General features: G+C 48.2%; 2 protein-coding genes across 8 annotated transcripts in view; one reads left to right on the forward strand and one right to left on the reverse strand.

The window, feature by feature from the left end:
• BOC (BOC cell adhesion associated, oncogene regulated) overlaps positions 1–19,060 on the forward strand; it is a 53,706-nt gene extending 34,646 nt beyond the window's left edge. For 3 of the 4 annotated variants that reach the window (XM_053971253.1, XM_053971256.1, XM_053971252.1), the window contains exons 4-19: positions 4,905–5,051; positions 5,345–5,488; positions 5,907–6,200; positions 7,009–7,281; positions 7,835–8,133; positions 10,822–10,984; positions 11,572–11,682; positions 12,888–13,094; positions 13,909–14,090; positions 15,197–15,302; positions 15,487–15,609; positions 16,053–16,274; positions 16,663–16,889; positions 17,472–17,551; positions 18,189–18,382; positions 18,713–19,060. In XM_053971253.1, the coding sequence (XP_053827228.1) occupies positions 4,905–5,051; positions 5,345–5,488; positions 5,907–6,200; positions 7,009–7,281; positions 7,835–8,133; positions 10,822–10,984; positions 11,572–11,682; positions 12,888–13,094; positions 13,909–14,090; positions 15,197–15,302; positions 15,487–15,609; positions 16,053–16,274; positions 16,663–16,889; positions 17,472–17,551; positions 18,189–18,382; positions 18,713–18,897 (2,957 nt within the window). In that variant the 3' untranslated portion in view covers positions 18,898–19,060. The remainder of the gene's footprint in view (positions 1–4,904; positions 5,052–5,344; positions 5,489–5,906; positions 6,201–7,008; positions 7,282–7,834; positions 8,134–10,821; positions 10,985–11,571; positions 11,683–12,887; positions 13,095–13,908; positions 14,091–15,196; positions 15,303–15,486; positions 15,610–16,052; positions 16,275–16,662; positions 16,890–17,471; positions 17,552–18,188; positions 18,383–18,712) is intronic. The other variant, XM_053971254.1, reaches the window with a different exon arrangement.
• Positions 19,061–20,469: 1,409 nt separating this feature from the next.
• Positions 20,470–27,580, reverse strand: part of CFAP44 (cilia and flagella associated protein 44) — a 41,740-nt gene continuing 34,629 nt past the window's right edge. For 3 of the 4 annotated variants that reach the window (XM_053971764.1, XM_053971763.1, XM_053971766.1), the window contains 7 exons: positions 26,639–26,749; positions 25,020–25,150; positions 23,906–24,022; positions 23,132–23,333; positions 22,277–22,437; positions 21,390–21,524; positions 20,470–20,877 (listed from right to left, as the gene is read on the reverse strand). In XM_053971764.1, the coding sequence (XP_053827739.1) occupies positions 20,743–20,877; positions 21,390–21,524; positions 22,277–22,437; positions 23,132–23,333; positions 23,906–24,022; positions 25,020–25,150; positions 26,639–26,749 (992 nt within the window). In that variant the 3' untranslated portion in view covers positions 20,470–20,742. The remainder of the gene's footprint in view (positions 20,878–21,389; positions 21,525–22,276; positions 22,438–23,131; positions 23,334–23,905; positions 24,023–25,019; positions 25,151–26,638; positions 26,750–27,580) is intronic. The other variant, XM_053971765.1, reaches the window with a different exon arrangement.

Raw genomic sequence — 27,580 nt, forward strand, 5'->3', positions numbered from 1 at the left:
CAGGCCCCAGGGCAGCACTGCAGTCTGGGACAACTCGTATGGATAAAACAGGATTATCCCTGGTTTTCCCAGCCAGGCTTTAGGCCTTCATGTGAATGACAGCTGCAAAGAAGAGAGAGATGTTTTCTGTGTCTGATTCTAGGTAGCAAAGTTGCCATCCTGCCAGAAAGCCCTGCCCCAGCCTTTCTCCTGGATAGGGGTGCTGTACGTAAAAGGCACGGCTGCAGTAGGCTCTGGTGGGACCAAGTGATTCCACTGTGTGACTTATACATGGTGCTGAGGGCTGGTTCTGTAACAGCCAGAGGTTTAGATGGTCGGGAGCTCTTCGGGGAGCTCACAGGGGCAACTGAAATGAAGGGCTGAGCAAGGCTGGTGAGCAGAGGTAGCGAGAGCTGTGTAACTCCCAGCACTCATCTGTATGCATAGAAAATCAGGGCAGCAAACACAGCAGCAAGCCTGACCTGGATAGACATGATATTTGAAAACAAAACAGAAGAATAGATGAGGGGTGCAGCAAAAAAACTCCACCCGTTCTAGTGTCCCTGTGGCTGGGGTTGTGGGATTGCAGGTACCTGTGTCCCGGGAACGCAGTGGGCGAGGGCAGCTCAGTGCCCTGTTCCCTCCATCAGTGCGGCGGGTGAGGTCAGTCCTCGGCCTTGTGGCAGCACGTGTGGGAAGCTGGGCCTCAGCGTGTGCAGCTTGTGGGCAGTGACCCTGCACGGGGTCAGGCTGGGCATCCCCCAGGAATTTGCAGCTGCGTTCTGAAAACAGTCCCATTCATTTTCCTTGGCCAGGGCCTCTCCGCTGATACTCCCCAGAGGCAATGGCAAGAGGGAAGGAGGGAAGGAAGGAAGGGGATGGCTGCCTGTTGGAAAAGCATATGCAGAGTAGGCACGGTGGCTCTGGCCCTGGGGGCAGAGGCAGTATAAGGAGGAGAGAGAAGGAAAACACAGGTGGTGTTTTGTGAGGCAGCAGAGCTGTGGCATGAGGACTGTGAGATGGGCCCAGGGTGGGGGAGATGTGCTGGGGGGTTGGGGGGGGGTGTGAGTAGGCAGGAATCTGTGGGGCTGTGCCTGTCTCAGCAGGGTGGGAGGAATCTGGTGATGACAGCACCAGTGCCCACACTCCTTCCGTGCTGGCTGGATGGGGAGTGAAAGCCGTAGCCCTAGGCCGCTCTCACAGCTGAGGGGGGAATAGTGGAGGGTGCCTGCCTGCCTGGAGGCTGGAGGACCCTCTTCCTTCCTATTCCCCTTCTCTCCCTTTCCTCTTTCACTCTTCCCTTATAGCAGGGAGAACTTTTACCTTGGGGCCATAATTTCATTTACTATTGCTTCTTCTCCAGAGTTATTTATGGTCTCCCATTCATTTAATCAGCTCTGTCTCGCCTGCTTTGTTGCTTGGCCCCCAGCCCTGGGACTCAGCTGGTTTCTCTCCCCAGTGACAGCAGCACAGTTGGCTGCAGGGCTGCACCCTGGTTCACCCCATTGCACCTCGGAGCTGGCTGCAGATGGACATAAGCAATGGCCTTTGGTTGCACTCCCTCCTAAACAAAAAAGGGGAAAAATAAAAGCCCTCTTGTCCCACACGGCTGAAGTTGGCAGTGCTCAGTTTGTCCGCAGCGCCTCCTGGACAATGGTTGGTAGATGAGGACTTGCTTCACTGTGGTCAGGCGTGTCTTTTAAGGACAAGAACATGGGCTGGCATGCTGGGTGCTGCCATATGAGAAGGAAAACCCAGCCAGTGAGAGGGGATGTGGTTTCTCCCAGCTGCAGTGGTTGTTAGACTCTGGTGCAAATTGCATGTTAGATGTGGGGCCTGGCTGCTGCTCGCTGCACAGCTGAAGGGGCAAGTGCTGCATATCCCCCTGGCATGGATCCTGTCCTCCAGCCTTCCCTGCTGGGGGGGATATTCATGGTCCCTCCACAACTCAGGGGCAGCTTGTTTGAATCCCCCAGGATGAAGCTGGTTGTCTCAGCTTGGCATTGTGCCCTCTGTTTTGCTGTGCTGAGGCCAAATGCAACAGGATGTGTGTGGGGGAACTTGTCCCAAGCACAGAGGGGGGACAGCGGTGACCCTGACCACCCCTCACCAGCTCTGGCTGACCCATCGTCGCTAAAGGATGGCTCTACATGCCCATACCAGTGGTAAGCAGGGCAGTTGAGATGGCCCGTGGCCAAAATCCACTGGCAAATAAACCAGTCTTGTTCTCAGTGGGGAAGTAGGAATGTAGGAGAATAGTTTGGCAGGAAGCTACTATGAAAAAGTAGTTTGTCACAGTTCTGCTATTTTTCCCCTCTCTCCTGCCAGTTTTACTCTGCTTTTCCAAAGGCACCTGGTTCTTGCTCCCCCAGCCACCCCAGGATCCCTTCCTTTCCTCTGTTCTTGCCCCCTCTGTCCACAGTTTCACCCCTTGTCCCTCACTTCTGGGCCGAGGGGAAGCCAAGAAGAGCTGCAGCTCCCTACTGTGGGGCTGCAGCATCCACAGCTGAGAGATGTGGGCTGAGCCACCATCTGGGGGGCTGCCTGTGAGAGGTCCCCATGTCTGCCCAGCCCACAGTCATCCCAGGGGGTGTCTTGGCACAGTGTCATCATTTTCCATCTTCAAGATGGCTCTGCTATGCCAGGACCTTGAGTCTGCTCTTTTTCCAGGCTCTTGGGCCCCTTCTCCTCTTCAGGATGTGTGTGCATGTACATGTGCTCGTGTAAGTGTGTGTGTGCAGATCCCTGCCAGCATTGCTGGAGCCTATGCCTTGGCTCCAAAATCTTAATTTGGCTGTGATGAATCCAGACCACCAAGGCGCACATTAATTTTCCTGATGCTCGTTTATATTTTGTTGATAGGAGAAACATGCGCAATGTGGGCAGGCAGACACTGGGTTTTCGCCACTTCTCCACCTCTTTCCATTTCTGTGGCTCTCACTATTTTATTCCTTGATCAAATAAAAAAAGCAAAGAGGAGAAAATATCCATCATCCTTCCCTGCCCCAGCAGTAACTTTCGTTGGAGGAAGAGCGTGAGGCGCTGCCAGCTTTTCACAAGTTAAGAGTTAACTTTCATCTGGCTTTAATATCCAGTAGAAACATGGCTCCCCTCCTCAGCTTGTCTTAAAGGATTAATCACATTTCTGAAGTTCACCCATATTCCTTCTTTTTATTATTTTTTTTAATTGAACAATGTCAAGAAATTCCAGAAGTATTAAGCATGTTCATTGCAAATCATTTTTATGACATTGCAAAACCTCCCCTTTTCTTTTCAACCTCCTCCCCTTCCCTCAGATCTGGGCCTGGGACCGCTGGCTCCCCCAGCAGCCGCCCGACAGCCCCTCCGCACTGCGCTCAGGGAGGCTTTCTCGATGCCTTGCCAAGAGAGCTGGTTTTTATTTAAACTCCATAAAGGATCTTGCTTTAATCAGAAAGTCTGCTTGAGAAATTTCATGTCACTTTTCCATGACTGTGTGTGGGAGAAGTTTGGAGCCAGAGTTGTCTTTCACTCTTGGAGCGCTGTTGCATTTCCCAGAGAGCAAACCCCACATCTTTCTGCTGGCTGGGGCTGCCAGGGGAAGCTGCCTGCCACCCACCCTCCTGCTTGCCCCCTGGGCCCCAAACTGCCTGAGGTCACGGGTGCCATGTCCTGGGATGGGTTTCTGGGGGTGAGGGAGCTGTTGACAGCACGTGGCTGTGCTGTGGCTGCAGATGCCACACTGCCTTAGAGTGGGGTTTTGCAAAGGAAGTGTGGTCTCATCCAGAATTAGTGGCATGCCATTCAGGAGATCTGTTAGCCCTGGGACCTGGGAAGAAGCACTAACCTGAGCCTTGATGTGAGAATGTGACCTGTCACCTGTGACAACAGCCAACTGTGGGATGTGCCATTTTTGGTAGTGGTCAACTGGGCTGGTGTACGGCATTGTAAAAATGCACATGAGGGACTTTCTTCCTGGCACAAAACCTCCTCCCTCACAGCACAGGCTGTCTGAGACAAACTTCAAGCTTGCAGTGCCTCAGCAAGATTTGCCATCACAGCCAGAGAGGATGGAAACCAGTTTTGCCTCTGGAAAGTTTGGTGGAGCCAGGTTGGCATGCTCCCTGCCCTGCCAGATCTGTGGGGTTTTGCTGCAGTCCTCTCTTCCTGCTTTAAAAAAACAGGGAAAAGAAAACAAAAAGTTAGATACCCCTTCCTCTTAGTTCCTATGCTTCCAGTCATGCTGCCCACATCAGCCCAGCCAGGGTGGAAACTCCCATCACAGCATGGACAGAGGGACATGGTGGGACAGGATTTTCACAGCTGCTTTAGGGAAGGAGCAGCTGTGCCACATAGAGGAGGAGCTGGTTTTCCTTGCAAGTCTCTGTTCTTTTAACTGGAGCTTGGGCACATGTGAAGCTTTGTGGTTAACCAGCTTTCAGCTGTGAGGTATTTGATGGGAGCAGGAGTGCCTGGAGCAGAGATGCTAATTTCTCGGGTGTGGGAGGAGCTCAGGGGGCATCACACACTTCCTCCCACCTGGCATCTCTGTACCTCCCTGAGTTACGACTACAAAGTCAACTTCTCAGTAGCAGAACAGCAGCCGTGTATGAAATAGCAGGTGGCAGAAGGACCATTTTTGGCCGCCCTTCAGTGCTGCAGTAAGTTGGCTTATTTTTTACTCTCAGGCCAGGATTTTTCACACCCAGTTTCCCAGCCCTAGAGCAGGCAGTTTCTCCAGAAGCTGTGTTTTAAGTTACTCATTTTGTAGGAAAAAGGAGGGGGGGGAAAAAAAAAAAAAGAGAAAGCAAGCCAGTTTCCCTAGCTGCTGGGGTCAGAGCAGTCCTCTGCCGGCACCACGAGGAAACAGCCCTGAGTCCGTGGGGAGAGGATGAGCTGACACTGAGCCAGCCTCTGAGATGCCTTGTCTTCTGCTCTCTTTGCAGATCTCAAAGATTTCAAGTTCGACGGCCCGCATGTGATCGAGGTGGATGAAGGGAACACAGCCGTGATTGCCTGCGACCTGCCCGAAAGTCATCCCAAGGCTCAGGTCCGCTACAGTGTGAAGCAGGAGTGGCTGGAGGCCTCGCGAGGTGAGTGCATGGGGGTCTGTCCCAACAGGTTCCACCACAGGACCCTCGGTTCGCCTTTCCTTACCAGCAGTAGCTGTTTCTACCTGCTGCCTCCTTGTCCGTTTGCCACCTATCTCAGCACAAGTTACTGTAGGATCCTTAGCATGGTCTCCCTGATGTCCATGCTGCCTGGGACATCATGGGTTTTCCTTTCCCCCTTGCCCACCTTTTCTTCAGGACACTGCATGTCTTCTAGGAGACTGGACAGGAGCATATCTTGTGACCATGTGCCACTTTCTCTTCTCTCTCTACAGACAATTATCTTATTATGCCATCTGGAAACCTTCAGATCGTTAATGCCAGCCAGGAGGATGAGGGGACTTATAAATGTGCTGCCTACAACCCTGTGACACAGGAGGTGAAAACTTCCGTTTCCAGTGAGAGGCTCCGTGTGAGACGTAAGCCATTCTCCCTTCCCCACACGTGTCCAGCTCTGGTGGCACTGATCAGTGCTATCTGGTGCAGCTGGTTTCCTGTGTGAACTATTATCAGTTGTTGAGAAAACTCCTTTCCAGCAGCAGAAGGCCCCAAGGTCTGCTCCTGGAGTATGTGTATGGAGCCCTGGGATTGCCATGCTTCCTTAGGATTTGTTCTTGGTGGTGGGCGGGAAAAGGCCCTTAGCCCTTTGGCAAGGTGGATTTGCTGTGTGCGCAGAACCTTTACAGAATGTTCCTCTAGTCCTGCATTGCCATTAACCTGCCCCACCACAGGACAATAGTGTGCCCTACCATTATCCCTACCTACCCACTGCACAGTGTGGTCTCCTACCATCCACCTTCCTTCCCACGCACCTCCTTCCTCCACCTCTCTCCCCAGGCTCCACAGCAGAGGCAGCCCGGATAATCTACCCTCCTGAAGCTCAGACCATCATTGTCACCAAGGGCCAGAGCCTCATTCTGGAGTGCGTGGCCAGCGGGATCCCCCCTCCACGGGTCACCTGGGCCAAGGATGGCTCTGGCGTCTCTGCCTACAACAAGACACGCTTCCTGCTCAGCAACCTCCTGATCGACCCCATGAGCGAGGAGGACTCGGGCACCTACAGCTGCACTGCTGACAATGGCGTTGGGGAGGCCGGGGCCGCGTTCATCTTCTACAACGTGCAGGTGTTTGGTGAGTGCTGCTGCAGCCATTGTTTCAGGAAGGGCTTGGACATCTCATCATCTTCTAGGGGAAGATGGAAGCATGGAAGCACTCCTACCCTCCCTGGACAAACCACAATGTAATGCAAACCCCTGCTTGTGGTTCCAGGAGACCAGACTAATTCTTTCTTGAGGGTAGTAGTTCCTCCTTCTTGGCTCCCATCATGGGCTGGAGATGATGGATCCTCCTTTCCTCTGCAGAAGCTCTTCTCTTGGCATTTGTGGCATTGCTTTTGTTCTAATACTTTCTAGTGGAAGCCTGGTTGCTTTTTAGACATAGTTGACATTGGTATAAGGAAGACATGGGAGTGTCTTGGTTTTGTTCTGCTTTGTAGGGAAGCTCTCTGTGGAGTAGAAAACATTAGGGATACTACACCTCAGATATTTCTACCACACATACTTCCCCTTCTCACAATTTTTAGGGAGATTAAGCCAGTGTTTCACGAGTTGCATTTCATCAGGTGCTGATGTGTTGTTGTGGCACAAGCACAATCTTTGCAGAGTAGCATTTCAGCTCCGAAAAATGGGACTAGATGTCTGATGTCATGTGAGAGGGCAGATGGCTTTGGGCTGCCTCCCTTTGCAGTTTATGTGGATGCTGAAGGGGAGGGGCATTGAAGCAGACCCATGTGGGCCCCCACAAAGGGAGTGGGACTTTCGGGTAGGAAAGGATCCATCACTCTGCTCTCACCTCTGCCAGAGAGGAAAGTGCAAAGCCATGATTGTGCTGTGCTCCCAGCCAAGTGGCGCTCGGCAGTCTGTGTTTGTTCCTCACACAGAACCCCCGGAGGTCACCATGGAGCTGTCCCAGCAGATCATTCCCTGGGGCCAGAGCGCCAAGTTCACATGCAAGGTGCGAGGGAACCCGCAGCCCTCGGTGATGTGGCTGCGCAACGCGGTGCCACTGTCGGGCAGCCACCGGCTGCGGCTGTCACGCCGGGCACTGCGGCTGCTCAGCGTGGGGCCCGAGGACGAGGGCATCTACCAGTGCATGGCCGAGAACGAGGTGGGCAGCGCCCAAGCCATGGTGCAGCTGAGGACAGCCCGCCCAGGTAAGCCCCTCTCTCCAAAGTCATGACCATTCAGTCACAGCCTAACACAAAGGACAAGGACAGGGGAAGCAAGGGTAGAAAGTCAGGGTGTTGCCCTTGCTTCCTATTTATCCTATGCTGCAAGTGCTGTTCTGCCTGAGGTCTCCATATTTCCCTCTGGGAACACATGACACCAGTTTTGCTTCTAAGGGCAGGGCCATGTGTGCATATTTGGGTGATTTCTACACAAGAGACACAAGACATCTGGCTGTAGTGCCTCACCCCATGGCTTAGCTCTGCCTCTGAACTTGCACTGAGCAAGAGCTTAAAAACTGAATTCACCTGGGGTAGGAGAGAGGTACCACCTGATTCCTTGGACTCTGTTGAACTTATACAGGGTAAGAGGGACCTCAGAGAGGCAGGTAACCCTGTGGTTTATAGCAGGGGAAGGAGGGATTGTTGCCAGTGCCTATTGGAGTGGCACAGCAGGCAGCACCGCACAAGGGGCTCACAGCTCTGCCTTAATCACAGACTGGGATGGGTGTTTACCCTGCTGTGACACCTTGTATTCCAGGAGCTCCACTCAACCCTGGGCGAGATGCCCAGCTGGACTTGGCTCAACCTCCAACAACACCTTCCAGGAACAGCACCTTAAAGCTGCCCTTGGATAAAGCTGGACTGCCCAAGCCTGGGACAACCCCTCTAGCAGCATCTCCACAGTGTGCAGCCAACAAGGAACTAGTGCCTCCAGCCGAAGCCCCCATCATCCTCAGTTCTCCACGGACATCCAAGACAGACAGCTATGACCTGGTGTGGAGACCCCGGCCTGATAGCAGAGCCCCCATCCTCTATTATGTGGTGAAGCATCGCAAGGTATCACTGTTTTGCCCTGCTCCTATCTTCCCTCTGCACTATTCCATGGGCGGGCTGGTGGCCTCACCACGCGTTTCACCCATCACTCACTGGTGGCACTGGTTAGTGGGACCTCCTGAGCTGCAGCCTCAGCCTGTTGACGTATGATGGATATAGGCTGTGACAGGAGGTTTGCTGAGCTTTCCAGGAAGAGCCCAGTGGCAGTGCCTGTCTGCCTAAGTATACAGAAGGCACATGCACACATTTCGCCAGTAGCTTCCACGTCCAGTTCCCAGATGTGTGCTTGCACAGGTAGGAAGCCCTGAGGGCAGGTTGCACAAGACTTGCTCTGGAATACTTTTGGCACAAGCCACGGGGACACCTCTGCCTTGAACGGGCTGCAGGACACAGAGCAGCATCCTCTCTGCTGCATGTGCCTGCCCTGCTCAGCAGCAGCGAAGTGCCCATGTTCAGTGAGAGTGAGGAGCCAGCAGAGAGCTGTCATAGCCGTGCTAAATCCTCTGGGAAGGTCCTTATCCCCCAGTTTTATTCTGGAAGCCGGAAGGCAGTGCACTGTGAAGTACATCGATTGCAGGTGGCACAGTGTGAGCACATGGTACATGGCCAAGTCCTGCTGGAGCTGAAGGGCTCCTCCCTCTGGGGTGCTTCACGGCACCATGGGCACAGTGCAGGCACAGCTGTAGCCCAGCAGTTTCTTTAAATGGTGAAGCACTGTTGAGGGAAAGGTTCTGCATTTGAGGTGAAGTATCTCTTTCCATTTTGCTGGGGATAAGTGGAAAAAAGGGGCTTGAATTTGTTTTTCTGCTGCTTTTCTTTCCTTTGGGTAGGCAAGGAGTTGCAGTAGAGAGGCAGGTTTTGCCTCAAACCCCAGAGGGTTTGAGTATATTCCAAAAACATGCCAGATCGTATGTTTGGGATTCCCACCCACTGCAAGGCACCATTTTCACGTACATATGAATGTATGTATCTATTTTCCTGGAATTGTTTGCTTTTGTGAAAATATAGTATAATAGAAGACTGTTACAATCCTTGATTTCTTTCTAAAAAAAAATTTAAGATGAGGATTTCGGCTAACCATCTCTTTTAAGAGCCCTTTAAAACAAAGGCAGAAGATGCCAGCACAGGAACACAATAGGGCAAGCTTAAAAAAAAAAACAAAGATGCCAAAAGCAGACTATTGGCTCTGGTTGTCTGCCAAGAAGAGATTTATTCCCCAGTGGTGTATCATGTAACTACCAATTCTGCTTGCAATCTTAACTTGCAGCCTTGGAGTTTGTCCATATTTGATTTGTTTTTCAGTGCTTCACCTGGAAGGGGCCGTGGGCCAGTGACAGTCACCATGGGTCACTGCAGTTTGCAGTAATATGTTTTCAGTGTAGTCCAAATTCTCAGCTGGAAACTCTTTCTTGGGATGCTTAAGGATTGTGTGGAAAGGAATTAGTCCCAATAACCCTTAAACTTGTTTAGAAAGGGTCTCTTTCTATCCAAGATCCTTAAGATCAAGTTATATAATGATCTAGTTTTGACATTTCTGACTGGAAAACCATGTGTGTGGAGAGGGAAGGAATCAATTCAGCCACAAAAGAAAAGGCTCTTTGTGTAGAAGATGGCTGTATAGAAAGTTAGATCTACTGACAGGGGACTTACATTTTTACTGGGCAAGGTTCTACTTATTCTCTAGAAAATATCTGTGAATGTCTCTTTTTACCCTGTTCCTACACTGCCCCAAACTCTCAGCAGCCTGCAAGCATTCAGATGCCATGCAGCCCTTATTTTTGTTTCTTAAGAATTTCTCTTTCCCTTTCCTGGATATTAGCAGCCTTTAGGGCTCCCCTCCCTGGCCTCAGAACTTTGCAGACTCAGGAATAAAAATAAAACGAGGCAGGCATTAATCAGTCAGTGTCAAATGCTTGGAGAAGATGAATGATACAGTAGAGTCTTGACATTTCTGTTCAGTTGCATTGCCTGCATTACTAATTCTCCTTTTGGCACCGGGTCACTTCAGTGTCCTGCCTATTTGCCTGCAAAAATATTATCTTTGCAGCTGGGGAGAAGGAGGAAGGTTCCACCTTCCCTCCCCCTCTGCATGGGGCATCAGGGTATCACAAAAAAAAAAAAAAACTACCTGTGTTTCCAAGTTTCTCTGAGGGCTATGGCCATACACAGTCTCTTCCCTGCAGAAACCTTTGCTCCAGCATTATGATTCTTTATTTCAGTCCCAAAGTGCCAGGGGTGAGGCTGGATAAAACTCAGTAAAACAAAGTTGTGTCTGGGTACCTCATCCCATGGAAATGACCAGTATCTAAATGAGCAGCTCAGCAGCTGGGCTGCAGGAGAGATTTGGCTCCTAAAACAGCTCAGTCCTGTGGCTAATGCTGCATTTTGGGGGCCACGCCTGCTCTGAAGATTTACACACATTGAGGGGTGGTAGTATCAAAGGGAATTAGAGGACAGAACAGGACTGACTGAACCCTGGGGTCAAGAAAACACTCTGGGGCTTGGGTGAGTTGTCCTGCTTATACCTGAATTCCTTTGCAAAATCAGGCTGGAAACATCTCCTTCCTTTGCAGAGAGGGAAGGGAAGGTAGATGTGGTTGGTACTCAGCTTACTAATAAAGTTTCTGAGCTCGGTGCATGCAAGAAGCCCAGCCTGCCCCAAGCTCTGCAACAGCTGCATTGGTCTCTCAGCAGGTCACCAACACCTTGGACAGCTGGGCTGTGAGGGATGTCCCAGCCTCGCAGCACCGCCTGACCCTCACCAGGCTGGACCCTGGGAGCCTCTACGAGGTGGAGATGGCTGCTCACAACTGTGCTGGCGAGGGACAGACGGCCATGGTGACCTTCCGCACTGGTAAAGGGCAGACCTTTCCCTGGGTTCCTCTTTGCTCTGAGTCAGGGGAGGGCCCCTCTGAAACATCCTGTCCCAGCTTTGAGGCACAAAGTACCAGCCTTTGGACAATGGGAGTGTTTCTGCTCTGGAAACCCATCTGCCCTCAGCTTAGAGCAACTGTCAGAAGGGAAACTGGAGGGTAGGATGGGGAAAATTCCAACCCATCCTCTGTGTGGGTTGGAATAAGTCCCTTATTCCCTTGGTGTCTCAGTTGAACACTGCAGAACTGTAGAAAATGGGTCTAGCATAAATGTCAAGAGGTTGTTTAATCCATCCTCTGCCTGGAGACAGAAATCTAGCAACATTCAAAGAAAAACAATTAAAAGTTGTAGAAAATTAAATATGAGGGGGATCTAGTAACAAATCTGCCCCTTTAGTTTTCGTTCCTGCCAGCAGGCTGAGTGCTTCGAGCCCCTAGGGCTGTCAGAGTCCAGGAGGTACTTACCTCCTCTGCATCCTGTCTGGGAATATTTGCTGTCCTCATCACAGCAAAAGTTAATTCTGAGTGCCTCTCTCTGTTACTGATGCCACCTCTTCCTTCTGCACAGGGCGGCGCCCAAAACCAGAGATTGTTGCCAGCAAAGAGCAGCAGATCCAGAGGGATGACCCAGGCACGAGCACTCAGAGCAGTAACCAGGCTGACAACAGCCGTCTGTCCCGTAAGGCCCTCCCTCAACTGGCTCTGGGGAGGGTGAGGCGTGCTGGGTCTCTTGTGGGTGGCAGTGGCCAGGCCATGCTGGGGTTGAAGTCTCTGCTGGGTAAAACAAGAATGCAGTGCTGGATGTGTGGTTTCTAGCTTCTGACAAGGAGAGGTCCTTCTTGGACACCCCTGCTACTGCTCTTGGCAGACAGTCACTCCTGGAAAGCAGGCAAATCCCACTGCCTGGCCCCACCTTTAATGCAAGGACATCTCAGCAACTCTCTGCCTCTTGCTGAATTCCACATGGAGAGTTCAGAAAGCTCTGTCTTGGAATCTGTGAATGTGTGGAGCATAGGAACAACAAACTGCACTGCACCAGTGGGTGCTGATGGAGTGTCAGGGAGGAATGGGGACCAAGTACCTGCATGTCCTGGCACACTCCTTCCTCAGCCAGGCCCTGGCTAGGGGCAGTTAGTTTTCATTCTGCGGGTGCAGAGTGCTCCATTTGGGTATCTTGCTGCACTAGAGAAACGTCAGATCCTTACTGGTCAATCTAATTTGTTGTTTCCCACCTTGTCTCTATCATTACTATTGCCTTTATAATTTCTGTGAAATTCTCTCCTTCAATCCTAATCCTGTAAGGTCCCATCCTTCAGTCTCTCCAATACTCATTCATTTATTGTCTTTATTTTCATATCCATAGCTCTGTTCATCTCTTTTCCTCCCATCTTTTGATGGTTTTCCTGTCAAATTGTATTTCCACAGATGAGAATTTTTCTTTATTTCCTTCTCAGCTGTTTCTTCTCAATCTCTCCTGTTTCCATCTCCTACACTTGGTTTTCCCTAGCATCAGTCTCCTCCTGCCTCCACATTACCCAGGCTTTTTGCTCCATCTCCAGTCCTGCATCCACCTCTCTCACTGCTTTCCCTCCTGTGATGGGTGATCCAACCTCAAAACTTGTGTCATCCTGCTTGAGCTGGGAGTGGAAAAGGAGCAAGATGCAAGCAGGAGTAAAAGGTGCTTGTGGGCACCTTGTGGGCATGCTTGTGGGCATGAAGATTTGGGGGTGCCAGCTCTAATGAAGAGCATTCAGGAGTTGCAGAGCATGTGGCTGGGTGCAATGCAGGCAGTCCTTCATCCACATACCGTGGAGCCACAGGATCCTCCAGACAGGGTGAGAGGAATATGTTTCACGTCCTGATGTCCTTCTCGGTCCCTTGCAGCTCCAGAGGCACCGGACCGTCCAACCATCTCCATGGCCTCAGAGACGTCTGTGTACGTGACCTGGATCCCCCGTGGGAATGGTGGGTTCCCCATCCAGTCTTTCCGCGTGGAGTATAAGAAATTGAAGAAGTTGGGAGACTGGGTCCTGGCCACCAGTGACATTCCTCCCTCTCGCCTCTCTGTGGAAATCGCAGGCCTGGAGAAAGGTAGGCAGGTGCTCTCCTCCCTGATTCCTGGAGGCCTGCAGGAAAGCTGCAGGGTCCCTGTAGGATGGTTAACCATCTGTCACATCCTGCTCAGCCCTGGCATGCATGAACAAAACAAAGCTTTCCTGACTTCTGCCCTAGCTGCATGGGGAAAAAGCTGCAGATGCTTCTCCAATTTCTCCAGCTGCAGAGACCAGCATAGGTTTGACCTCCCTCAGGGAGGCTTAGGCATGCTTTTCTGAATTACAGGATACAGTTACTAACGGCATTTGGTTTTGCCTTTTACAAGACAGGACAGAACTTTCCTTAGTCACAGGCAAGACAGATAGCCACACAAATCCCATTGCACTTCTCATGAGAAAAAATTTAATCACTGAGCTGGACAGCTTAAAAGGGGAACATAACTACCCCAAACTAAAGACCAGTAAAATGAAGTTTGGGTAAAAATTACGTAGCTTTGAACTGATGTTTATGTACTTAATTCCCATAGAGTAGAGGAAGAACACATTTCCATACCTGCTTTCAAGTCAGGATATGCTTTCACGCATTTCTTAACCCCCTGTACATCTTCCAAATTTGCTATCTGAGCTTTGAACCATCCAGACAGGAATTGGGGAAGGTAAATAAAAGCAGGCTCCATCTAGGACACGGCTGAAATGTGGCCATTCAGTGTTTGTACTTCCACAACAAACTTGTTGTAGGCTCTCTGCCTTCTGGAGACATAGCCTCTCTTCACACTCAGGGCCATGCTGACAGTAGAAATCTTGGAAAACTCCAATTTCTGCAACCATTTCATTTCCCATTTTCCCCATAGGCATGTCCTATAAATTCCGCGTGCGGGCGCTGAACATCCTGGGAGAGAGCGAGCCCAGCGCGGCGTCTCGGCCATACGTGGTGTCTGGGTACAACAACCGCGTCTACGAGCGCCCCGTGGCTGGGCCCTACATCACTTTCACAGATGCCATCAACGAGACCACCATCATGCTCAAGTGGATGGTAAGGCTTGTGGGGTGGAGAGTGCTGCAGAGGCAAGAACCAGGTGTGAGGGTGCTCCTTGCCCAGCTTACACCTCCTCCAGGTTATCACGCTGGAGCCCATCACCAGCACCATCGGGGACTATTGGATCTGGGATCCAATAGCTGCCTCCAGCAAAGGAGGACTGGGCTTGGGACACATAGAAGGGCGGGAAGTCAGAGAGCCTAGGAAACCCTTTCCATCTGAATCCACATTGTATACAGGAAGATTTCAGTGGATAACTATGGGGTCTCAACCATTTTGTTCAATAAGCACAGTTGAACAATGTATGGGGTGGCTGCTTGCTCCATTAGCACCTCCCTCTCCTAGTATTTTCTAGCAGATAATGTCCTTCACTCTCATTTGCTGGGTAAAAATCCTAAATGCTGATAATCATTTACAGCAGTCCACTCCAAAGGATTTTTAGGAGTGGATAGGATCTTTTGGATCACAAGCCTAGATCCAAGTGTTTTCAACAGCTTAGAGCTTATTCAGAGGAATGCACTGCTCTCCTCTCCTAGCTGCTTCTAACCAGAAATTGCCACAAGGCAGGATGGGCACTGCTGTTTATTTAAACTCAAACAGTAACTGATAAAATACTGGGTGAAAGACAGCAAGAACACACGGAGCTGGGACAGTACTGCCCTGGGTGAGGGGGAGGAAGAGAGCTGTCTTCAGAAACACAAAGCTCCTGCAGTGACCAGTTCATGGCCAGGAAGCCATAAGCCTACCAAAGGCAAGATGATGGTGTGTTCGCTCATGCCCAGCTGAGTCAATTGTTCAGGAATTTTTTTCTCTTGAATCACTGGCTGTAGCTGCTGAGAGGGAGCAGAGCACTGGATGCCTGGAGTGACAGGCCCAGATTCACAGCTTGTCTGTTACCTGAGAGAAGCAAAGCTTGAGAGTAGAAAGTAGCACTGAGCTTTTGTAGGGAAGCCTTCATTGTGCAAATCAATTGCAACACAAGGAAGGCCCCTCTGCTAGGTTATCTTCCTGTCTCATCCCACTTATCCTAGCTGCTCCTCACCTAGTACAACACAATCGTGGACATCTCTGCTAATTTCTGCTCTCCCTCCCATTCTCTGCAGTACATCCCAGCCAGCAACAACAACACCCCCATCCATGGATTTTACATCTACTACCGCCCCACTGACAGTGACAATGACAGTGACTACAAGAAGGACGTGGTAGAAGGTAGGAGAAATAGAGAGACTGGTCCCACCACTGGTCTCTGCTGGAAGACAGCACAGCCAAAAGGAGCCCTGTGCACAAAAGGCAGCGGCTGTCCAGGCTGCTTTACCAGGCACTGCTGCAGAGCTGGGCCAGCTGCCTGTTCCCTGAGGAAGTTAAGAGCTCCATGTGTTTGTTTCCTCCTCAGGAGATCGGTACTGGCACTCCATCAGCCACCTGCAGCCAGAGACCTCGTATGACATTAAGATGCAGTGCTTCAACGAGGGCGGTGAAAGCGAGTTCAGCAACGTGATGATCTGTGAAACCAAAGGTAAGGGATTCCCAGGGCAGCTCTGGGAGCACGGCTGCTGCCTTCCCTGCCTGCAGCTGTCAGAACAGGGCAGGAACCATCCCTGCCTGACAGTGCTAACTTTCCCTTGCTGTGCTGAACTCCATGTTGCATTAGAAGCAGGCCCCATTTTGTCTTCAAAGCAGCTGCACTGTCTTGACAGGAACAGCATTAAGTCCAAGTGTGCACTTTGGAGAAGCTATTTTGGATTTGCTTTTGCTTGAGCAATCCACAAGCAGATCTGGCTAAGCTGTGAGCCAAGCACAGAGGTCCTGTCTGTACTGCCATATGCATCAGCCTAGGAATCCTGTCATCCAGGAGTGCTTCTTTAAAGCCACCATAGAAGTCTGGCCACTCCACAGCAGTGGACTGCTGTGCCATCTGCCATGTCTCTGTCTAACATTCTCTCTCTCTTCCTTCCACAGCTCGGAAGTCTCTTGGTTTGCCAGGTCGTCTTCCACCCTCCACAGTGCCCCCTCAGCAGCGTCCCCCACTCAGTGGTGGGCACAGTGGCCTGGGGACTGGAGCCATGGTGGCCCGTTCCAGCGACTTGCCATACTTGATTGTAGGCGTTGTGCTGGGATCCATTGTACTCCTCATCGTGGCTTTCATCCCCTTTTGCCTTTGGAGAGCTTGGTCCAAGCAGAGTAAGGGTTGTTTCTTGGGGGCTGATTTACAGGGTATGGTTTGCCTGTGGATTAAATCTGACCCTGGGTGTAATTGCAGTGAACACCCAAAATGTGAGGGAATTCTGGGAAGCGGAGAAGGGGTGGGCAGAGGGCAAGTCTCAAATATCCTGTGGAACCCCATAAAGACAAAGGCCACTGTTTTGTCCCTTGTCCTGTTTGCCTTGTTGCAAAGGAACCTCTGGCACTAGAGGCAAAGGGCCCCTTTTCACCATTTATCTCCAAGAGTGCTTTGGGTGCCAAAATAGCTGCCTGATAGGACAGCCTAACCCTATGCATGCTAAGCTTCAACAAGCTTGACTTTACCTCTCATTTTTTTCCTCAGACTTTTTTTTCCTTCCCTCTGCAGAGCAAACCATTGACATGAGCTTCCCAGGAGCTGGGCTGCTGGTGTCATCCTGCCAGTACACCATGGTGCCTCTGAGAGGCATCTCTGCTCCTCGTGCCAATGGACATCCTTTTGTTAATGGGCAGCCCTATGCCAGCAGGGCACATCTGAATGGCATCTGCACCTCTGCAGGAGTGGGGTACACAAGCACCAAGCCCCAAGATTACAGCCCCAATGAAATGCCACAGGTGAGTGGCATCAAGAGGGATCAAGAGCTGGTTTGTCATGAGCTGGATGCCACACTTGCAATGAGGGGGCTTCTCCAGGCGTGGCTGGCACACTTTGCAGCATGTAGAATTGGCAAGACTGGCTTCCCAAAAGAGATTTCCCCTTCGTAGTGAAGTCTGAGACATGGGGGGAACAGGAAGGTCTCCAAAACACTAGTGAAGGGGTGGTTTCTTGGGCCAGTGCCTCTTAAGTATGGAGGAGGCAGTGAGAAAAGGTGACGCTTAAAGGGAACAGTTCCTATGTCCCCTGAGCAAAGCTCACAGGGACTGACAGTGCTGAGGACTCTGTAAAGGGGTAACAGGCAGTGCCAGAGCTGAGACTATAAATTGCTTATCCCCCACTCATTCAGCATAAAAGTGTAAAGTGAGTGTTTCAGTGCTCAGTTTCACTGCCCTCAGTAGCAAAACAGTTTCAGCTTTTTCTGCCTTCTGCTGTAAGAGCTTCAGTAGTCTGCCCCAGGGCTCTGACTCACAGATCAGCACCTGCTTCTTAATGCTGCTGTGTGCCATTGCTCTGCTAAGAATCCTTCTATCTCCTTCTAGTCACACGAGGAGACCAATGCCTTGCTGCAGGCAAGAGTGCTGCAGAATGGGAATGCCCAGCAAGACTACCAGCCCTCCAGGTTAGTCCTGGCCTGTGGAGAGGGAGGGCGGAACAATCCACTGGGACACACAAGACTACATGCTCACAAAAGCCTGCCCTCAGTACACTCCTGTCTGTCCCAGCTCTTGAGAAACAGATCCATGCTCCAGCACTAGGACACCTTGGTCTAAATTCTCTTTGCATAACTCATTCCTCTAAGCATTTCAGGAAGGAATAATTTAATTATAGAGGTGGCCAGGACCTACTCCCCTCTGTCCCCTTTTCCTCCTCCTGTTTCTAAGTGGGAGACTGAAAAGCAGGATGAGAGAAGTAAACATCTGTGATTGATGCTGATAAAAGGCTGCCCCAGAAACTGCCCAGTGTCCAGCTGTGAGTGCTTTGTGTCTCACTGTTCAGACATCCTTCATTACCATGCTCCCTGTGAAGGACTATTCCTCCCAGCTCCAATGGCACTCACCAGCTGTTGGATCATGGATACCAGGTCTCACATCACCTCATTCCCATCCCGCAAGTACATCCCAATTTCTGCTCTTCCCCTCATTTAGGAATGTTCTGTGTCACAACATTGATGAAGTGGCTGACACATGACATGAGTTATATCTTTCAAGGAGGAGAGATCTGTAAACAGCACTAAACCTCTCTGCCTGCTTCCCCAGATTGCCCAGCTCCAGAACAGAAGACAGTTCTTTCCTGTACAGTCTCCCAGATGACTCCACTCACCAGCTTCTTCAGCCACAAGATGACTGTCCTCACCTTCAAGAGCACTTTGTTGGCCTCCATCATCCTGTGATGGGAAGCAAAGTGGGAGGCCCTAGCCTGAATGCTCGACGGGATACCCTCTTCCACCAAGGTCAGTGGACCACTCCATGTCTCCTTCATCTCATCAGTTTAGGCTGCTCTTGAAGGGAAATCTCACTGCAGAGCCTTTCTCATGGCTTATATTCCAAGTGATGTGAATCCATCCCCCTAGGACCTAATCCATTGATCCACCCCTATAGTGCAGATCAAACTTGTTTTTTGTGATTGTGGCATCAAATTTCCACACAGAATTTCAGAATGCTGATCTTCCTCTTTGATCAGAATACCCCTCCTCATAAAGTGAACTGTTGACTTGAAACCTCCCACTGCATCTCTCTTTCCAGTGTGCATTGTAATAATTTCTTGCTCCTTTCCCCCTCAGGAAGCCCTTGCTGCTTAGGCCTAGTGCCAGTTGAAGAGGTAGAAAGACTAGACTGCTGCCAGTCCAGAGGAGATCTCCATGCCCAGAATCCGGTGATCACATCTTTGGGTCAGGACCTACCAAGACATCTGAATAGCAGCCCTCCACCACTGAGACCCTCAGAGACTCATCCTCCCACCAGCTAGGGACCAAGCTGCCTTTTGCAAAAGACTTATTCTAAAGAGAAAAAGAGAAAGGGTATTTATTTTTGTATAACACCCCTATTTATATATTTATGCACTTGTATATAGATGTATATGTGCCTTTTATAATGCTATGGAGACAGAAGGCATCCTCAGCAAGGTCACAGGAGGAAACACGGCAGCAGCTCTCAGTGACGCCAGCAGAGCACACGATGGAAGCAGCTGGACAAAGGACACTGCAGGACATGGGTCCAAACAGAGCTGCCAGCACCCTCTTGCAGCGAGGGTTTCACAACAAATAATGCTGCCCAAAAGGTCTTTTCCTCTCCCCCCCAGGAAAGTTCCAGGAGCACACTCCTGTGAATGGACTGGAGTTATACACTCTGCCTAATCAACTTAAGCAACCTTTCACATACGCGCCATCTGCAGCTGCCTATCTGTAAAGACAAATCCACACTTTAACATCTAAAATAAAGGCTTTAGTCTTTGCTGTGCCTGGCTCTAAGCTGATTCCTCACACAGAATGAGCCTTTTCTTTTTCACTTGCAGACATACAGCAAGCAGGACACCTGGGGAAAGGTGACATTTTCCTGCAGTTAGAGTTTTCGAAATAGTCACTGGTGATGCTTAGTCTGGGGTCTTCTTGTTCCCTGTCTCCTGCTGAGTCTCTGGGTGTGTGGTTACCCAGTATGTCCTTGCCCTTTCTTAGGCAAGGGATTGGTGCCAGACAGCCTCTTGCCTGGGGCTCCAGCCATTTCCTACCTCCCAGGGTACAACCTGCAGCTGCACAAGAGCTCCCAGCACCAGGTGTGTTCATCAGCAGGGACCCCCTGTAAGGGCAGGCTGCACAAGCACCATTCACAGCTTGTGCTGGGACTTCCAGGAGGAAGTTCTTGTGCCGGAGCCCTGTGGAGTGTACACCAGACAGACACAAAGACCTGTGGCAAGAGGTGGGAAGTGGGGAGGAACAGCTAGAGCAGCTGGAGGTTGTTTAATTTATTCCATTAAAAATTAGCACCTCAGGAGCCTTGCATGGGAAGAACACAACCCCTCTACCCTGGGGATGAAGGAAGGTTTCACAGGCAGGGTAAGTGCTGTAAATGATCACATGCTGCCAACCACACCAAATAAGAGAGGCAAAAAAGAACAACACCTGAAAACACACAGAGCTTGGCCCTCTGACTGATCAGGCAGGTGCAAGCCAGTGGAATTACAGGCTGACTTTGCATTGTTACACTCTCTTCCTGCCAGGTAAATGCCATGTACTACCCTGAGGAGAAAGGCCCCTTTGCTTTCTTCTGGCCAGTACTGTGTCCCTGGACTCTTAACTAGCTCAGTTAGCAGAGCAGGGCCACTGCTGCTCAGCAGGAACAAATGCTTGCTTGAGGCAGACTTCTTTTACCAGTTTTGAGAACAAGGTACCAAACCAATATTTGCCCCTTCAAATAGTTAAAACTTCAAACCAGCTTTCCAGAGCCACTTGTTTGAAGAGTAGACACAGACATAATGCTCACACATGGGCACACACAGGGCACCTTGTTCAGTGCAACTCTCTGCAATGGACTGATAACAGTATTTAGTAGTTTTATTTGCTATTTTTTTATTCCAAATATGTTGTTACAGTCATATTTTGATAGAAAAAACAAATACAACCCTTTACAACTAAATCCCTGGATAGCCAAAACAATTAATTTTGCACTTCCAGGCATGACTGCTGCCACAGTTAATTTTAAGGGGGACTTGGATTGTTAGATACTATTTCTGAACAGGGAGTTGGAGTCTCAGAGTCCTATGGTAAAGATTGTAGAAAGAGGCATCCACCTTTTCTGCTAAGGAAAGCGAGTTCTTTTACATCTCATCTACTCCGCCCTTGCTGATTTCCTCTCTCAGATGGGCCACCTCACAAGTCATCTGCATGAGCCGTGACTCTAGCCTGGCTGTCTCTTTGAGGTCAGCACTTAGGGTGCCCTCAAATTCTACCCCCTGTAGAGGAAAAAAATGGAGAGGAAAAAAATGGCTCCTATAAAACATGGAGAATGAACAGTGGAAATTTATTTCAAGCAGGGAAAGTGAAGCTTTCCAAGAACCAGGACATAACCCATGATTTTCCCACTGTAGTCAGAACTATGTGAAAGAGTGAAGATTCACTAACTTAGACTTAGTCCCTGGTACAGAACAATAAATCCTTTTCTCATTGTAATGTTGTTACATGGCTGTAATATGACTGTTTCCATGTAACAAAGGAATATTCTTTTAATTCCTTCAAGGCATATTTTAATTAGAAATTAGTCTGTTTCAGTCTTAGAAAGCAGCTAAGTAAGAAATGGCAGAGATGGTAAGGTATGGAGCAGCCATTCAGCCTGTCCCACTCCTAGCCCAAACTGCTGACTGCAGAGCAGGATGTGAGACCAGGGAGCTGGGGAGGGCCAGATGATCCCTTACCCATTTCTGAACAGTTCCAAACCTGCAAGCACTGCAGTAGCTACAAGGCTCACCTGACCAGTTGTCAGTGATTCCAGCTCAGTTTCAAGATGATGCTTTTCATGGCAAAACCTATTCAGCTGGTGCAGCTTGCTGGTGTTTTCCCTTGTCAGCTTCGTTAGCTGATGCTGCAGGACTACAATTCTTTCCTAGAAAGATGTAAAAGGTTGATCTGGGATGAAAGAGGACAGAAAGTGTGGAGTGGAGAAGTGCTAGGCACAATGTAAATGTCACAGGTAAACAACAGACTGATCCAGCCACACCACCTGATCCCACAGTACCTTTAGTGCAATGTCATCTTTTTGTTTTAAATATTTCTAAATTACAAATGCCTAAGTAAGTAAAGCAGTTAGGCAAAAGTGTGAGAAAAAGAAAGCCATTAGGTACATAGTATTTCTGTACCCTCCTGTGCTCTTCTGTAAGGGCAGCATAAGCGTGCTGCCTGCTTGCACCACAGCAACTGAGCCTTAGGCCCCACCAAATGGAGGCGTGAACTTTTCAGACTGGCACCCCAGGAATGAGCCATAGCCTGCCCTATACTCAAAGTCTGTCACCAAAGGCACTGAGAGAAGGCAGGAGGTGCTGAATGCCACCTGAGAACCAGAGAAAAGCACTTTACAAGAGCTTTATGTAGGGAATGAAGTAGGACAATGTTTGAGGAAAGCAAAACAAAGACATCAACTACCTCAGTGAAAAATAGGATATGCACCAGCAACTGGAGCAGAGCTAGCGATGATGATGGAAATTGGAGTTAAACACTATGGTCTATTAAAGACAAGTGAAAAAAATCAAACATGAGCAAGTTGACAAAAGATTTTAAGTGTAACTTTTCAGTCCCCGGGAAAATGAAGCCTTAACAGATCATCATAACACGCGTCTTCCTCCTCTTCCTGCTGCTTACCTCCCATTCTTTGAGCTCCACAAAATGCTCATACTCCTTCTCCATTATTCTCACTTTCATTTGCTCCATGGGTATATTAACAGAGTGGACTTGAACTGCTTCAAAATCAACCAGCCGACCAAACTTCTCCATCATCAGATTGTTGCACCTCTCCTCCAGTCCTAACAGAGGGACATTGGCACAAAATGGCAGCACTGTCATGCATTGGTTTACAAGAATTTCTGCCTTACCCCAGCTTTTTGTCTGAGCTCTTTAGTATTTGCTCTGCAATAAATAATTCTCACAAAACCACACAGAACTCACAGCTGAGTCATGCCACTTGTCTTTGCCCATGATCATGCCTGTGTGGTCACTAAGCCACACTCTAAGCCCGTCCTAGTAAGCAACTCTCACACCACAGGCTGTATAGGGCCTCTGTGGGTCTGGTGGTGCTAGACACACCTTTGGGTTTGGCTCTTGGGAAAGTGTTTTGAATAGGGCTTGTTTCCTTCTTCAAATGTTCCAAAGGGGAGGAAATTACCAGAAAAAGCTTCTGTATCTTTGGAGAAACTACTTTTATCCTAGGAGTTCTGGTTTACAAGCAGAAATAGCAAGCATGTATCCAGACTTCCAGTGTCTCATCTCAGTCAGCTCTACTTATACTAAGTTCTCAAATTATTTTGCACAACCTGATGACTCTGCAATGCTGGAGAACTGCAACTCCATCAGAACAGTCCACTTGATCTGTTCTATTTTCTGTAGTAACCCTCTGTGACATCTGTGTGAGTATAGAGCCGTGGTGAGTTACCCACAGCCAGTGGGAGGGACAGAAGGAACATAAGCAATGCTGTGTTGTTCAGAGTCTCTGTTACTCACCTTGAATCTCCATCTCCATCTCCTTTTTGTCCTGGAGAAGCTGCTTATGTTGCTCCTTGGCCTTCTTATGAATCTCTCTTTGCATTATCTTTTCATTACGTTGGTCCACAATTCTCTTCTGCAGGTACTGCAAAGACTGGTTGGTAAATACTAAAGTCTGGGAGAAGTCACGGGGCATCTCCCCATCAACCAAGCACTGCACCTGCAAAAGCAGCCAGAAACAAGCAAGGCTGGCTTTACTAATTAAGAGTGATGGAGATGTCCCTTTATATAAAATATGTGAGCAATAGAGAACTAGTGAGTGAGGTGGGCATGGGCACGACTCTTTTTTTAGGCCAGGGAATTGTGTAACTGAATGCATTGAATCCAATCTGGCATTATTGAATTGGGCAGAATTCCCATTAGTTTCAATACTTTTCAGGGATTTTTTGATTTGTTTTCCTGGGGAGGTGTTTCATTTTTTTTTCCCCAGGAGAATATCAGTAGGTATGGACCTGAAAGAGAATACCATGCCAAACCTATAGAGCACTTGAAGACTATACACATTTCAGCAATGGGCCAGCCTGCCTGTTCTTACCTCGTTTCTGTCAGTACAGGAGAAGGGGGAAAAAAGGGAATTCTAGAGGAAATAGCAGCATGAAGTTCAGTTAACAGTACTTCCCTCTCAGGAGATCATACTGAATCAGGAACTAAGGGCCCCAAAGAACAGTAACACCATTGTTCAGATGTACACAGGCCATTCTGCACATACAGATGCACAACATCTTGAATTACCTGATGGAGTCTCAAAGGCACAACTACATCCAGCTCATTCAATCTGTGCAGCTTTTCCCACTGAAAGGTCTCCAGTTCCCTGTTTGTTGTGTCCAGACTGGTTTCTATTTCTTTTGCCTGCAGAAGGACAAATTGTGGACAAACAAAATCCAGTTATACTTAGAATACATAAGGCAACATGGTTCTCTTAGAATTCCTGATCCAAAGGGAAAGAAGTATATAAAAATGTGCTTTTTTTAAACTGCATATGATAGGTGAGTTTCATAGGCAAACCCAAGGATCATCCATATATATTCAAGCAAGATTCTAACCTGAATACCTCTGCACATGTGTACACTTGTGAATGTCTCCTTAGAGCTGCCCTGTATGTATCAAGAGACAGCTGCTTTGTTACGCATCTAAAACACTTGTAGATCTACAGAGCATGCAAGATAATTTTTATTGTGTTATGCCTGGAAATGCTTATTGATTCTGCATGAGAAAGAAACAACTCAGACTCAAATGTCATGCCCCAGGGTGAATATGTGGCAGCTGGCAATTAGGAAAGCCTTTAAAAACTAAAAAACGTTGTATGTTAAGCATGCTTGATGAAACATTTTTAAGACAGAAAAAGCGCAAGACTTGCATAATGTTCTTTTGCTAGCACCCTCTCTCTTCCAGATAACCCATTCAAAATAAGATATGTTTTTAATTGAATAGATGGAAGAATAGAATTGTTATGCATTTATTTTAACCTGGATTTGTGTTAGGATAAGTATTCTTCAATCTTTGTTCTCATACACACACACAGAGGATAGGCCAGACCACACCATGTGTTTCATCTGAACCAGAAAATCCAGCTCTGCTGCTGCATGAGGCTAGACAGCTGGGAAGGAACTGACCTAAAGCCTGGATCCAGCCCCATGAAAGCCAAGGTTGGACCAACTTCATTACCCTTTCCAGGAGAACAGGTGACCCATGTCGAGCTGCCTCCTGCCTCTGTGCTACCACAGATATCTCTTCCCGAACAGAGGGCTCTCAGAGGGTTAGGATTCTGTTTTTAAATCTTAGACCAGCACTAATCACTAGCACGACATTGAACATGCTGATGCTTTCTGAGAAAACACTACAATACCTTTTTGGCCAAAGCATTATATTCCTTTCTGAGGTCAGCAGCAACTTTCTTCTCCTCTTCTAGAGCTTTCTCAATGACTATCCACTGCTGTCGGAGCTGGATGGTGTTCAGGAAGAGATCCTCACTGCAGCCTGAGAGGGAAAGGGTCAAAGAAGAGCTTACTTTCACTGTGACTGCTCTGGAGTTACTGGGTAGAGCTGGTACCTTCTCCTGCTGTGCACATTCCCAGCATTCCCTTAATAACACCATGGGTTTGGTTCCCTAGAGCTTCCTTAAACATAAACCCATGGGCCATGTGCCTCCATGACCGGGTGAATGTCTTAGATGGATCTTTTTCTTCTTTACATTCAGTCAAGAAAGTTTGTTTCCAGAAGTCAGATTAAATGCATCAAAGCCAGCATAAAAGGCAAGCGCTCAAAAATTAGCTCTTGTAAGCAATGCAGTCCCAGTAGTTAATACATGTTGCAGTAAAATCTTCAATTATGTGAGCACATAGTTGTTTCTCCATAGCACCCTTCACTATAAATTATGAACTTGCTGTAGGGATCATTTATAGCTCTCCTTGCAAACAAAACTGTATTTCATAGAATCTGTGCCATGGTAAGGAAGATGAATTTCTATGTAATACTGTGATTTCAGTAATGCTTAGCAAGTGCATAATTATGCCCAAATCAGCAGGCATAATAATAAAAAAGAGAGCCCAATAAAGGAAAAAAAAAAAAATTCCACATAAAGAGACAAATATGAAGACACTAATGCAACATGTAATTACCCTATTAAATTAGCAGTTTGGACATTTTAAGTAAGAAATAAAAATCTTTATTTCTTCCTAACATTCCATTGAAAAATGAGATGAACAAGGAGTTAATAAAAAGTTCAATTTGTGGAAATGATTTTAAAATCCAATTTAAAAAAAAAGGGAAGGTGGCGAATTGTTGGGAAGTTAGAACTTGAAAAAGAAGCAGTGCTGTTGCATGGTCATTGACACAGCACTCAAAGATTTTTTTAAAAAACAACATTCTAAATTAGCTAAGGTCCTACAAAAGAAAAGGAGGGAGAGAGTTGCCTACTTTTTTTGAATGCACAAAGGAAGAGGATTTTGCAAAGTAAAGCTCCTAACTTTTCAGAGCAGCCTAGCAACAGGCAATTGCTGCATAAATCCACGAGGTGGTAACAAAGAGCTTCAATTAACAGCATGAGGATCCCCTCAGAACTTCCCTGAACAGGGAGGGATCCAGCCAGGCCAGGCAGCTGGTTTCCAGAGAACAGCTACAGCCCTGCCACTGCTCCACTCCAGAGAGGAGCCTTTTCTCTCCAGATAACAGCTGTGAAATGTGAATGCTTCTTTACACAAAATAAGTAATTCTTAGGCTTAGCTAATATTTATTTTTTCCAAACTTTTTTAATTAGGGTAGTCTACACTACCAGCAGTTTTATTGTTTTGACTGAAGTTTCCTGGGGAAAAATGCTGCACACAGGAGGGGTACACACATTCCAGCCCTCCATGACTTTACCATGCAGTGAATGATTTCTTAAAAATCTGTGTTTTCTTTCAAACACATGATGTTGCCCCTAAAGCTAAACAACTAGTTAACACAAGGAACTAACAGCTTAGGTACCTTCTGGGCAAACGGAGTCATCAAAGACTATGCTTTCAGATCCACAATTTTCTTCATCAGTCTTTAAGTCAGGCTTTTCATCATCCTCCTCTTTATTCTCATTTTCTTCACCTGAAAGAAACAGGCACTGGCTTGCAAAATGCTCCAGACCCACCAGCTATGAATTATGCCAATGTGCTGGTGAACACAAGCCCAGCAAGCAATGAAAGATCATTCTGGTGATATGTGAATCCACGCACCTTGTGCCTATTGCATTGATATGATGGATGTTTTCACAGAAAGGAAAAAAGAGAAAAGGGAAAAAAAAGAGAGAGAGGTATCACCTAGTAGGAGAACAGGCACAGGTGCAGCCCATGTGTTTGGGACTTAACTTCAACATATTTCCTCTCTTTATGTGTGTTAGGAACTTAAACAGTGTGGGTTTACCATTCTACCACAGAGATTAATCAACCAAGCAGAATATGGAAGCACAAATCTGTCATAAAACATCACCACTGTCTGTACTTTTTGCTAATCATGTCCCACTTGAAATCAAAAGCCAAGTCAGAGAAAGCACAAGTATTTTAGCTCAGTAAGACTGCCTTGCTTTAACAGCTTAAAACTGAGTCACTAAGATGAATGAAATCCTTTTGTAATATGTTTAGTCCTGTGACTAATAGATGATTGCAGATTAGGTTTATGATCTCTCATTAGTCAATGGACAGATTAGAGCAGAATGTCACAAATGTGACAGACTAATCACTTAACCATAGCTCCCATTGGTAGAGCACAGGAAGCACCTATTTAAAGCTGTGCCTGTTCCTCTTACCAGTTATCAGTCCTCAGTATTGACTTACAGGATGTAAATTGCAGGAGCTGTTATCAGACCAACTGCAGTCATGTTAGAAACTGGATTACATCATTGTTATCATTCAAGACGACAGCCACAGAACACATTGTCAG

This window comes from Vidua macroura, chromosome 2, assembly GCF_024509145.1.
Source record: "Vidua macroura isolate BioBank_ID:100142 chromosome 2, ASM2450914v1, whole genome shotgun sequence".
Classification (NCBI taxonomy): Eukaryota; Metazoa; Chordata; class Aves; order Passeriformes; family Viduidae; genus Vidua; species Vidua macroura.